The following is a 13,792-nucleotide window of genomic DNA, read 5'->3' as shown; positions in this document are numbered from 1 at the left end:
AGAAGGAATCCCCCATCAGTACACAGATGAAGATGCAACATCTGGGGATTGATGGGCCAGTGAATTAGGAACCCCCAGCTCAGCTCTACACTTTACATTTATGTAGTCAAAATACCAGATATGAGCCAAGCAGGGCCTATACATACAAAGTAAAGGATCTGTTCATTCCCTCCTTGCTTATCCTTACCATCAACAATACTGCAGGGTAGCTTTAAGGCTTGCTGTGTTCGGTAACTAAGAGTAGTACATAGACCGGTCTGAGTTTTTGTAACATAAGAAAAAAGACCCACATGAGATATTTCTGCTAGAGGCTTGGAGATTTCACTCGTATTTTCCAGCATACTTATTCCCCGGCTTTAACGATGGGAAAGGGTTGAGATAAGCAGACCTCCTATGGTGGGTATATCGTTTCAATGCCTTCGGTGTTTACACACATGAAGTAGTCCTCATAAGCTACTTCGTAATTTGAACTCTTGAGAGGCCTTTGAGTAAGAAAGTGGCCCATGGTTCAGTAATGCTCACCAGTAATCCAACTAGCCTTACTACATCCCCATGTCTGTCTGCACCCTAGTCGATTTCAATGAAGTCTTTGATCCTCTTCACCTTAGAAAGCCAAACCTGCTAAATCTGTTTCCATGTTCATTGTGTGTGTGTGTGTGTGTGTGTGTGTGTGTGTGTGTGGGGGGGGCTTCTTCATCTCAACTTCCACTACACTTCACCCTCCAAACTAGGAAAGCAAACACTCCCAACTCTGGACATCATCCGTTGTTTCCCCTTTCCACTGTATTGATCTTCTGCAAACAAAAGCCAACCCACCTCTTAGATGAAACATCTGTGATGAGGCGGCAGCACTTACATAGATTACCAAACAGAAATGACTATGTGTCACACAGCAGAGATAGTGCTCATGTTCTCCATGGAGGAACGCATGACAAAACACCCAGTAAATGTTCAGTCACTAAGGATACCAAAGCAGTGTGCAAAGAAGCAGAGCAGGGAAGTGATGACAGCAGGAACAATATAACACTGTTTTGAGGAAACGCACCAAAACATGGGTGGCACGGATATTAAGTTCCTCTCTTCCAACACAATGTTTGAGGGGATGGGGGGGGGGAGTGCATAGAACCTTGTGTAATTCCACTATATAATTTCCACGCTGGAAATATTTCTACAGTTAAACTTCTGTGGTGCCCCTTGTTCAACCCTGTGTTTATTTACCATGTTTTATTTAACCCTACCAACCTACCCACCCATCCACCTACAGCTGATTAATTATAGTGTGAGGAGAGATGTCTAGATAAGCGATTATCTTTCTCTCACTCTTTATCTCCATCTTTCTCAAAAACATAAAAAAAGAAACAAGAGACAAATCCAGCCCAATTATAGTAAACAGCTCCCATTGTGAGGGGAAGAAAAGTGGAACAGCATGTCATAGTAAACTTCATATATTTGTAAGAGTTTATATTCATATAAATACTAGTGTACAGTGTTTGTACACTTTTGTTCTTGTTATAAAAAGTAAACTTCATCTAACTAAATGTGCTATTGCATTTTTACATCTGAATGGGCTTTCTACTTTAAACGTGACACACTTTCATGTTTCTGTTGAAAACGCAATATTAGGTCACCTAAAAGCTTCAATTGTAGCTAACCTCATCACAGGAGTTTAGTGTCCTCTTGTGGCGACACATGCTCCAACTTTCCTACGGTCTCTCTCCTTGCCATTTAAAACGAATCCAATTTGATATTAAATACGTTTACATTACGTTTACATTTATGCATTTAGCAGAAACTTTTATCTTAATCTTTACAAAAGTGCATTCACTGATCACTGATCAACGAGATAACCCCAAACAAATAATGGAACACATGTTCACACTGCCAAAGCAGTGTAGTAAATTGAGTTTGCTCTGTTTTGTTAAGAACTGTTTTTTTATTGTTTTAAAGTTGTTTAAAAGTTGAACACATGCTCACAGCCCTGTAATGTGACATCCCTTTCCCAGAGACCCCAAACCTTTATTTTTTGTACAATTTTTATTCATTTTCAATAATACCTACATACAGCTGCGTTATTCAAATTATTTAAAAAATTGAAAAGAAAAAGCCCCCACCCATCACCATCTGCAAACCACCCTATCCCTCCCACCCCTCCCTCATAGCCAGCCCTGGTTGGCCCCTGAAGTCCAGATCTTTGCACAAATTGATTGTGCATTGAGATGTTTGTCCGTCAAAGGCTTGCAGGAGTACATCTAATACATTAAAATGTTCAAGAATCATTGTAAAGTTGTCAATTCAAAAAATTCAAACCATTTTACTGCTATTCTGCCTATGCATGTTTCTCTTAACAAGCCTTCATCACACAGGAAAATAATGGAAAATAGTTTTACGACTGATATGGAGTCACAACGGCTAAATCCTGTCTTTAATTACAATGTCTTGACCTCAGACAATCGAATTTTTTTATTGGCTTGTTTCAATGTTCTATCGTGTCCCCTAGTGCAGAGTGTGTGAGCTGCATTTCGGAGCACTAGAAGTGCTGAGCTTCCGAAAATCCCAGATTCGAAGCCTGGCTTTCCGGAAGATCCGGGTGCTGGGTTTTCAACATATAAACAGCAATGGCGGAGGCAGCAGCAGCATCTACAGCGGCTCCAGCAATAACAGGAGGCTGGACAAAACACGTAACTTGCAGGTAAGACAAGACCGGTAGAACACAGCTGTTACATGGTCGTTTATGTTTTATGGCGAGCAATATCACAATATTGCGGGATCGGATATTTGTGAGTGACTGACATACGTCGTCTTTTGTGCTGTTTGTTGCGAGCTTGGCTGTCTTGTTTGTTATGATTCACCATTCCGATAGCAAACTGGTTCGTCGGAGCAAGCAGCTTGCTAGCGAATTCGCTATAAAATTATTTCATCACAACAGGATATGTGTAAGTAGCTGGTCTAAGTAAACACTGCCTAAGCAACGTCCACGATGATTGCAAAAGAACCCCTCTCCATGGGTTGAGATCTACCAATGCTACAAACGGTTACGGACTCGAAACAAATCGAAACAAAAACAATTCTTACGTTGATATAAGTTCACCTTGTATAGCTCAAGCTAAAGGGCTAGTTGCTAGCTGTGTAGGCGGACATAATTAAGAATCCCAACTCTTATTTGATCTAATGATTTGCTACTAGACAGCCTAACAACCACAGGCAGATTCATTCTCATTACACAGTTCCTTTTGTTGGACGGCAGACGTAAAAAAAAAAAAAAAACGTTGGCCTATATTTGGCAGCAAGTTCTGCGGAAATGTACATTTGTGCACAGGATAACATAAATAAGAAGAAATTATGTGACCTCACAGTCGTTCACATGGCTACATGTCATGATTGTCCTAGAACTAACTTTTTGAACTCGTTTATTATACACATTTTGTGATTATGATGTATAGGCTAGTTCATTTGTAGTTTACATGTAAACTTTCAGAAAGGAGTACAGCACGTTTCCTTTTGTTTTCCAGGTATTTCATGCATGGGCTTTGCAAAGAAGGAGACAATTGTCGATACTCCCATGACCTCACCAGCAGCAAACCAGCAGCCATGATTTGCAAGTTCTTTCAGAAAGGAAACTGTGTATTTGGGGACCGTTGCAGGTAAACAATAAGCATGATGCATGTTAGTTCAATAGACTGGCGCTGTGTGTAGGGAAAGGATTGCGGGAAACGTTGGAATTTGGTCGATCCGGTTCAGTTCCTGGATTTGGATGGAGCCCAGTAGCAAAGGAAGTTTCATGGACCATCCATGAAAGAGTAACTGGGTTTCAACCCAGATGTTGTAAATGTAGCAGGCGTAAACCTACTTGTGATCAACAGGTTTCAAATCCTAGCTTCAGTCCACCTGTTGTGCCACTAAGCAAGGCACTTGACACCTATAACCTGCACCCTGACCCTGTGTTGTGAGCATTGAAAAGAGCTGCTAGCGTTACAAAATGAGGGGTCTTCCACAATGACCTCTTGAAATGTGCGTCCTCTATTGCTCCCGTTATTAATTGTCTTCTGCTTTATATCAGCGACTGCACATGCTTAGCTGGACATGGCAACTGTGTTTATCTAGCTTCTGAGAATAGTTGTGGAATGCACTTCCAACGGATTTGACACATGAGAGCAGAAGCGTTCGAATTTCAACATGTTGTTCTCGTGCTTGTTGCCACTGACAGGTCGTCATGGCCCTGGTAGCAGTTGACCCCCCACTACAAACACTCCTCCGATAACCACAAATGTCACACTGGCTGTGGAATTGCCTTGAAAATCTGTTACCGTGGAAACATTCCCAAAACCACTTTCCCTGGCAGCTGATGCTCCGCTGCTTGAGTGTCGGCTACAGGGTTGCTTCACCATGAATATCAAATGATGTTTGCTAGCTGTTATCAGTTGGGAAAGATTACACTGAGCTCTGTTTGCCTCAAACATAAACATTCAGCCTTGGCCGGAGACATTTCATTGTGGTGTGTCTAGACTGTCAGTTGAACCAGACGTCAGCCAGCCAGCCACTGCAGACGGCGTCTGCCTTGTATGTCTGAGTTCAAGAGCATCCCCATAGTTACCGCTGCTCCCAGGTCGAATGCAAACAGGAATGCCTTTGTTAGCGGGGGCATGTTTGATAACTCTGCTTGACAAAGTCAACTCATGCAGTTTTCCTCGACGGATGTGACTCCGGGTTGAGAGTTGAGACCTGTGCCCTGCTGTGTATTTCGACTTGTTGTTGGTTTGGAAGCATTCCTCTTGGGTCCATATGATGGAGATGCAGAGTGGAGGGTGTCCTCATTATTCCCAGGACCCGTGGGGGCTCCACTGCTTCTGTTCAGGAGGCCAGAGAATGGGCCCCTCAGTGGGGGCTTTCATTATGTATAAATTCCGCTGGGGCTGAAGCTATTGTAGCGCCCTCTCACTCCTGTCTCTCTCTCTCTCTCTCTCCCCCACACACTCTCTCCCCCTCCCTCTGTGTCTGTCTCACACTTTCTCTGAATCCCCCAGGGCAGACAAAGTGCACTGCAGCCTGCATGGCAATTGCATAACCCTGTTTGTGTGCCCCCCCCCCCCCCCCCACTCTCTCTTTCTCTCTATCTATCTCTCTCTCTCTCTGACACTCCTGCTGGGTTCACTCAGTTCATTCTGCCATTCTGCTGCAGCGAGCTCCTCTGTCATTTGTGTATGCGTATCCCAAGCCCCCCACCTCCCCCCCTCCCCCCACCTCCCCCCTTATTACCCACAGCCCTCTTAAGCCCAATGCTTGACTGTTTCTTAGGCCAGAGTGGCTTCCAATGGGCCTGGGAATGCGTGGGGTAGACGGAGGCAGTCGGGAGAAAGATAAGGGCATTTCATCCAATGGTATGGCAGCGAGCGCTGGCTGTCAGCGAGGATTAGTCATCCTAACTTGTAGCCATGGACGTGGTCTCGATCTTCCCCCATCAAGGACGTAGGAGTCTGCACTATGAGAATCTTCCTATAATATCATGCATCCAACTATATCTAGTGGGGCATCCATAGCTTTGTTTTAATGGTCCAGAGAGCTACTTTTATATAGCCTATTTCCTCAGGAAAACTTGGGCTTGGACTTGGGCTGGGTCTACCAGACTGTTCACCACTAAGCTGCTCTGGATAACAGTGTCTGCTAAATGACTAAATGTAATGTAAGCCCTAAAACGGCCAGTTTAAAACACTTTGCATAGAACCAGACTATGGCCCTGTTCACACCTGGCATTACCATGAGGACTCGCTGACAATGAGAATCGTGTTTAATCGCCAAGTAAGTGGTCACAGACAAGGAATTTACTCTGGTGGGCAGGCATTGAGATCTGATTTCTCAGACTGCATTCGGAGGTGGCAGCATATGGCTACATTGTTTTAGCGGTGCGTTTGTGAACATGTCCTCGGCCATCTGCTCAACTGATGTCCTCTGCTTCAGGGAAACCAGTTCGTGCACCAACGGCAGCCAATCTGAAAGTGCACCAACAGTCTGCATTGTTTGGTTTTGATTTCTTCCTCTCAATTTCTGGCAGGCTGAGTACCGCCAGTTATGGAAGACAACGCTTTTGGTCTTTGCAAACGGAAATGCACACAGAGCGGGGAAGTGAGATTCCATTTCAAGTGGTCACTGGATGCACATTTTAATGCCAGGTGTGAACAGTTAGAGCTATCCACTTGTGATCAGATAAACCAAGACGCCTGGAAATGCCAGGTGGGAACAGGGCCTAATGTAACGTGCAAAGGTGGGAGTAGTATAGGCTGGAATGACAATGAAGTATTATGTACTTATGGAAACATAATTAGAGGAGAATAAATTATCCAGTCCTACATCTCCTCAACTAAGACACATGCTAATCAGGCTTTGTTTCGTAGCCATGGGAACTGGAGTCCAATATGTTGGAATTCACTCTCGTCACAATCCAAGATGTCATAAGGGAAGTTACTGAAACAGTGCGTACTCTCTCACATCAGAGAGTTTGACTCATTTACAGGACAAAATCTCAATGAAGCCTTTTATTCCTATTCTATTTTTGTATTCAAAATATTTAATTACTAACGACATGGTGTAGACCAAGGCTGTTATTTGAGTTCCCTTGCATCTTAAGCTGAACCTAATTTGTAGCTTCAAGTGTATGGGCTTTGTGCTCAGTGGTTGGTTGCGGCCATTGGGTTTGGGTCCTAGATCTAGCAGGGCTATGTAGAGGTGTGAGGCCACTGAAGAACAACTGTGTCGTTATTTGGAAGAACAAATGACGTTAGGCAGCCCACTCCCTCCCCTTAGTACGTTTTTGTTTTCACTTACAAACATTCCAGCATAACTTTAAACACAGCACAGACAATTTTACAGTTGCCTTGCACTTTTTTTTGTAATGTAATGAGAGAATGTACTGTAGGGACTATGTCTCTCGGCTGGCCTGGGAACGCCTCGGGGTCCCCCAGGAAGAGCTGGTGGAAGTGGCCGGGGAGAGGGAAGTCTGGGCCTCCCTGCTTAGGTTGCTGCCCCCGCCACCCGTCCCCCGGACAAGCGGTAGATAATGACGACGTAACGAGAAATATTTATCTTACGAGGATATGTTGGGTGTGGTGACTGAGTTGGCACTGTAGTGACAGAGCACTGTTTCTGTTTGACTTGGGCTGTTCAGACTGTTTCTGATTTGAATATGTGGAAAGTGTATTGAGAGTACGGGCCAACCCTCTAAAGGATCTAGGCCTACCATATGTTATTTAGTTCCTGTTCTTGCACATACACATTAATATTCATGACTAGAGTAACACCAGCTCCTCTGGGAGTGTCTTGAAACAGGGCTTTTGTTGCTACATTGTGCAATAGGCCTATGTGCAATGTGAAACAATAATCTCCTTCAACTTCATACTGTGAATTTTTGCACATCCTTTATGGCTCTTCATGTATTTGTCATGTACACTTAATAGTATTTCATTGTATTCTTTATTATCATGTTTTTTTTTTTTTTTTTTTTTTTTTAGCATCTTAATGTACTTTTTTCTATTTTTTTTAAATATATTTCAGAATTTGTTTTTTACCAAAGCAAATTCCTTGCATGTTGAAACTTATTTGGCAATAAACTGGATACTGATTATAAAATAGCCGTTCATTCTTGGGGAACTATAAAGTTGTGACTAGCTGTCAAGTTCTATGGAAACATTTTAGTGTCTTCTGAAAATTATAACTTAATAATAATAATATGAATGTGGAAAAATGTCAACCAGTCACGTGACCTTTGAAATTAAAGAATGACCTTACATGACCCCCACTGTAGCCCCACTTTGACCGGTTGTCCTTCCCCTCCAGGTTTGAACACTCCAAACCATCCAAGCAGGACGACCTGCAGGGTCCCTCGCCGCTGATGCCGCTGTCCTCCGCCGCGGCCCCGCCTCCCCTCGCCAGCGCTCCGGACCCGCTGCCCGGCGGGCCAGGGGGCGTGGCCGAAGACCCCGAGAATCAGCCCGGCTCAGGAGCTGTGGACTGGGTCAACGCCGCTGAGTTTGTGCCAGGGCAGCCCTACTGTGGACGGGGTGAGTGAGCAGAGCCGCCAGAATGCCAGAGAGATACACCAGTGCCCTGTGCCAAATGGGGCATATTTCCGAGTTGGAATATGATTTACTACGTGCCTTTCTGAGCCAGGCCCTCCATTTGACGAGCCAATAGGTCTACTCCAAATCGACCATCCAGCTATTAGTGAGGATATTCGATGTTAAATGAAGATTAAAGAACATAAAAACATGGGCTTCCTGCCAAATACAGTTGGCTCCCTGACACAGTGCTGTTCCTTGGCCCACGCTGCCCTGGTTTGTATGAAGCAGACACCACTTTCCGCCGCCGCCCCCGGTGCGACCGAATCAGCAGAGAGATTGGTATGGTGGCGTCCCCGCTCTCTCTGGGCCTTAGCCAAGTCCTCCTCCAGCCTCGCTCTCTCTCGCACAGGAACAGGTGGCATGTCAGGCCGGCCACAGAGGAGGGAGCGGAATCTGGCTGCCGGGCGGGGGCAGGGAACATTAGCCCCCTCGATAAGTTTCTCTTCTGGTTTCTTTCCAGAAGTGCGGCTAAAACCAACGGGTCAGTAGTTTGAGCTGTGTGCGTGTGTCTCCACAGCGGACCCTGTGAGCGTGGAGGGCCCCGCCCCCGTCATCGAGCAGCCGGAGAAGGAGCCACCGGGCGACGACAAGGAGCTGGGGAAGCAGCTGTGTCCGTACGCCGCCGTGGGAGAGTGCCGCTACGGCCTCAACTGTGCCTACCTCCACGGAGACGTGTGCGACATGTGCGGCCTGCAGGTGCTCCACCCCACCGACAGCGCTCAGCGCTCACAGCACACCAAGGTAACGGGGCCCCCCCCCTGACGTGCCCCCCTGACGTGCCCCCCGCCCCCTGCCCAGTACCAACATTCTCAGACACTAGGGCCGATGCAAATACAAACACATTTGTAAGGTCAGCGGTTTTTACGTTGCATTAGACAGTTGTATTCATTTAGGAGACTCTTTTATCCACAGCGATATACAAATGGAACGTTTACAGCAGGATCCGAAGTGTATAGTTTTAACAGTATTTTGGCAGTTAGAGTCAAGGAACAGTCCCTATAGAAATAAAATTTCTCAACTACAGTGCAACAGTTTGGCTCAAACGTCTATGTAACCCCAAACAATGTATTTGTTTCAGCTGTAGAATAGAAATATGAAAATCCAAAGATTGGCATGAAATGACTTGCCCGTTTCGATGTGGTAAAGTGTTTTGTGGTTCATAGATTTTTCTAGCGATTTCACAGACTTCCTCTCTCTCCCTCTCTCTCCCTCTGTCTCTCTCTCAGGCTTGCATCGAAGCCCATGAGAAGGACATGGAGATCTCCTTTGCCGTCCAGCGCAGCAAGGACATGATGTGCGGAGTGTGCATGGAGGTGGTGTTTGAGAAGACCAACCCCAGCGAGCGGCGTTTCGGAATTCTCTCCAACTGCTGCCACTGCTACTGCCTCAAGTGCATCCGCAAATGGCGGAGCGCCAAGCAGTTTGAAAGCAAAATTATCAAGTGAGGCACTGGGAGGGAGGGGTGTCACAAGCCTCGAGGGGAAAAGGGGAGATGGGGGACGCTGGTGTTTGGACATTGTTGGTGTGTACTGTGAGAGGGGCTCGTTCTACGTAGAGCGTCTGTTTTCGTTGTGCCCCAGTGCTTTGAAATATGTGTGTTGGCAGAAAACCGCACCTCTGGACTTCCTTCCTTCTTTCCTGGTGGTTGCCAAGACCTTTTCACTGTCGGCTCATATTAGTGCTGAACGTAATCTCTGCTAAGCCCCAGGCTCGCACAGGCGTTTGTGACCATCTCATCTGGAACTTCCGGTGTCTTCCCGTCTTCCCAGGTCGTGCCCAGAATGCCGGATCACATCCAATTTCGTCATTCCGAGCGAATACTGGGTGGAGGACAAGGAGGACAAGCAGAAACTCATTCAGAAGTACAAGGATGGCATGGGGTACAGCATAATTCCATTTGTCCTTTCCGGTCGATGCAAATTGTACAAGCCTGAATGATATGCTCTCGCTGAGGCAGTCTCTCCCAAACAACCACTTAGAGTAAATGGGATCTACCTTGGATTGATAGAATTCTACTCAGACCTGCATCAATAACTGATGTCCTGGGCCTCCCAATCAATGTCCATGTTTGTTCTCTTCCTTTGAACATCAGGGCCTGTGTCCAGGCTTCTGAAAGAATCCAGCCTGGGGAATGCTCACTTATTTTTGTTCTTACCCACCCTCTCCTCCGCCCTTCCATTCGCTCCAGGAGCAAAGCGTGTCGATATTTCGACGAGGGTCGCGGGACTTGTCCGTTTGGCTCCAACTGCTTCTACAAGCACGCCTTCCCCGATGGGCGTCTGGAGGAGCCCCAGCCCCAGAGACGACAAGCAGGCTCCAACGGCAGGAACCGGGTAAGGAGGAACTGAACATGCAGGGGCACAGGGACCCAGTCGAAAGCCAATTCACGTCAGAATTCTTACATTCTCCTGAATTCTGATGAAGGGTGATTGGTCAATTTCTATGTCTAAAGTGTTTTTCTTTTTGTTTGTTTTTTGTCCAACTCCAGAGCTCGAGACGAACGCCCCTGTGGGACCTGTTTGACGAGCGCGAGAGCACCGACTCGTTTGACAACGACGACGAGGAGATGGTGACGTTCGAGCTGAGCGAGATGCTCCTCATGCTCCTGGCGGCGGGCACCGACGACGAGGTCACGGACTCAGAGGACGAATGGGACTTGTTTCACGAGGAGCTGGACGACATCTACGAGATTTACCTATAGCACCGCCTGCCCTCAATAAGCCCCCCCCCACGCCCCTTCTCCTCCCCCCTTTTCCCCCACCTATACTAGACACTAGAATGGACTGTCTCGTGTGAGTGATAGACAGTAGCTTTTTTTCCCTGTGTTGTGGCAGTGCCTTTCAGCAGGCCATTCATAAATGAACGAAATAAAAAGGTAAAAAAAAGATATAAAAAATACAAAACAATTGTACAAAGAGATTGGTGCGCTTGTGCTAAACATTTTCTAGTAACCTGTCCTTGTGAATCTACCCTTGTCCAGTTTATGTACAAAGGATAAAAAACTAAAAACGTAACAAAGTACAACAAAATGAGAAGTAACGAAAAGAAGTGATAACAATATTTAAATATCGCCAATAAACTTCTTGAGTTTATTTGTGGGTGTGGGGTTGACTTGTTTATCATTTACCCAGGTGTTGTTCCTTTCTTGATTTCGAGATTCTTGAAGGATGCCTCCTCTTAATACAGCTCCACGTACTGTATGTGGGTGAAAACCTTTTTTGCAGTGGTTCTGGAACAATCCTCTTCTCATGCACTGATTTGAATTGGGAGAGGACAACACTCCACTTCCTATATTCACATGCACAAACGCACTCTTAATGTTCACAGTCGTCAATCTGTTTCCCTCTCACGCGGGAAGGAATGACAGTGAATAACTTTTTATCTCTAAAATAGTTTTCTTTTCTTTTTTTATGGGCCCAAGTGCACATTTCTCGCCGTCCTGAATCACACCCATTCAGGAACACCTGTGGTAGCTAATGACAAGTCCTTCTCTGGAACCAAGCTTAAGTGACACTTGTGATTTTGGAATCTCATAAACAGCACAGACTTAAAATGCAGAAAATAATGAGGCTGAATGTTTGAGTACCTGTCTATGAAATGTTAATATTTCTTTGTTTGCTTCAAGTAATGCAAATTAAGCCATGCTGGCAGATGCCCATACACAACCTCCAGACAGCTGGTCACTTCTTATGGAACTCCATTGGAATGCATATGTTTATACTGAAATGTGTGTTTTCTATGGTCCACAGCCATCCATCATAACTTGAAAATAAAGTTTATTATCAAAGCTTTTAGGTTTCTTGGCGTTCTTGTGGGGGCCAGGATGTAAAAAAACAAAATCAGCCTACTGCTTCCTCATAGCACATATATTTTATGTTCATTTATATTAAGCACCCACTACCAATATAATTCTCTTAATCCAAGAAAATTTGTGTCTGTGTAATACGTTGTGTGTAATCCATTCCGTCGAGAAAATCCATGTCTGGATTTGCGCTTGCCCTATCGCTCTCCACCTAAACGCATCCATCACTTAAAAAAAAAAACAGAAAGGAGGCGAACGTGCAATACAATGATTGCAGAAATTGTTAACGACAATCCCAAGGCCAACTGTCCCCAACCCGAAGCAGAGATCTGCCCCGAATCGCCCGTCTCTTCGACTCTGGAAAACAGGCAGCAATTTATCACAAGCGGCTCTTCCAGGAGGGATACACAGACGTCTACTGGAAGCATCAATCCAGAGGAGAGCAGTATCAAACCCTTGGTATCTTCAGCAGCTGCAACCACTATTTACAGTATGACATCGGGAGAATTCATGCAGACCGCTCCCCTGTTCGTGCAGAAATCCAAGAGGAACATATTGTACAAGATCCTGTGCTTTCTTATCCTCATCTTCCAGGGCGGAATCCTGGACTTCTACCTCATTATATTCACAGATCTCTACTGGTGCTCATGGATAGCCACGGACCTGGTGGTGATTTTGGGCTGGGGTATATTCTTCATGAAGAACGCCAGAAGCAAACGAGAACGGGCTTGTGGTTTCCACCAGAAGAGCTCCATATTCGGTTGCAACCTTGGGGAGTTCACCTACGCCTACTTAGCTTGGCTTATTTACGTTATCGCCTGCACCCCTAAAGTGGTGCTCATTTTGGAGATGTCGATCCTGGACCTCATCACGCTCAAAGTTCCGTTTGGGGTCACTGGTTTTAAGATTATCATGCTTCTCTCAGCGCCTCTGCTATACTGCCTTATCAATTCCATCATCGAGGACCTTAACGGGGCGACGCGACACCACTCCCAAAGCTGCTTCGTGAGCACCTGCCTGGATCTCATTGACAGCTTCACCTTAGTAGAGATGCTACTTAGGAACGAGATACCTACAGTCTACCTAAAGTACACGGTTATTTCAGTCTATTTCATAGCCTTGGTCGTCCCAGTCATGTGGCTGTACGAGCTGACGGCCTCGGAGATGCGCTGTCGCTGGATTTGGGCCAGGTTCTTTGCTGGTGTGTTGGTCAACGCGCCCTTGTTGGTGGTTAGATGCTTTCAAGTCTATGTTTACAAAATGCCCGTATCGGTTTTTATGTTCAAGAATATGTTCCTCCTGGCCTGCAAGTGCCTGGAGCTGATTGAACAATGCATAGCAATGAGAGGCGTCAGAAGGTTCAATGGTAGCAACCCGGCGCAATTCTCTCACTGCGTCTCCGAAAATGACATGTGTCCCCATGGCTATGTCAATACTTTGGCTGTCACCACTCAGTCATAGATCTGTCATTTTCTCGTGCGTGGGATGGGGGGATCTGTACCTGCATCAGTGGCAGGATTTTGATGGACAGATGTCAACAACAGCCTTACAGACTCACTCAACTAGGTTAGTCAACAGGTGCTACAGTCAAAGCCGAGTAATTATGCACCCCAATCACCTACAATGGACCTTTCAAGATGCTTATTAAGCGATTATTCGTCAATATGCGATGTTCTTGTGAAGTTGTGGTTGTCTGTTGTCTGGGAACATAAATAATTGACATGCACTTAAAATAGGAGTCACTTTATATATATAGAGAGAGAGAGATAGATTGGGAGAGAGAGAGAGAGAGAGAGAGAGAGAGAGAGAGAGAGAGAGAGAGAAAGAGACGAACTGATCCTGTCATCATCAAGATACTATAAGTGCAGGATCAGAATATTTT

At 45.6% G+C, this 13,792-nt stretch overlaps 2 protein-coding genes across 2 annotated transcripts; both read left to right on the top strand.

The window, feature by feature from the left end:
* The first annotated feature begins 2,543 nt into the window (after positions 1–2,543).
* Positions 2,544–11,895, top strand: mkrn1 (makorin, ring finger protein, 1). The gene is made up of 8 exons (XM_084701702.1): positions 2,544–2,689; positions 3,510–3,641; positions 7,825–8,048; positions 8,626–8,849; positions 9,335–9,549; positions 9,878–9,988; positions 10,297–10,441; positions 10,597–11,895. Exons 1-8 carry the CDS (start codon positions 2,616–2,618, stop codon positions 10,807–10,809), a joined length of 1,338 nt encoding a protein of 445 aa, XP_084557828.1. The 5' UTR covers positions 2,544–2,615; the 3' UTR covers positions 10,810–11,895.
* A 282-nt stretch (positions 11,896–12,177) lies between these two features.
* On the top strand, positions 12,178–13,371 carry tmem121b (transmembrane protein 121B). The gene has a single exon (XM_084701979.1). The coding sequence runs from the start codon at positions 12,178–12,180 to the stop codon at positions 13,369–13,371; it is 1,194 nt and encodes a 397-aa protein (XP_084558105.1).
* Positions 13,372–13,792: the final 421 nt, after the last annotated feature.

This window comes from Hypomesus nipponensis, chromosome 7, assembly GCF_054491055.1.
Source record: "Hypomesus nipponensis isolate SF chromosome 7, ASM5449105v1, whole genome shotgun sequence".
Lineage (NCBI taxonomy): Eukaryota > Metazoa > Chordata > Actinopteri > Osmeriformes > Osmeridae > Hypomesus > Hypomesus nipponensis.
Note: the sequence above shows the minus strand (reverse complement) of the source record. Positions and strands in the feature narration are given on the sequence as shown.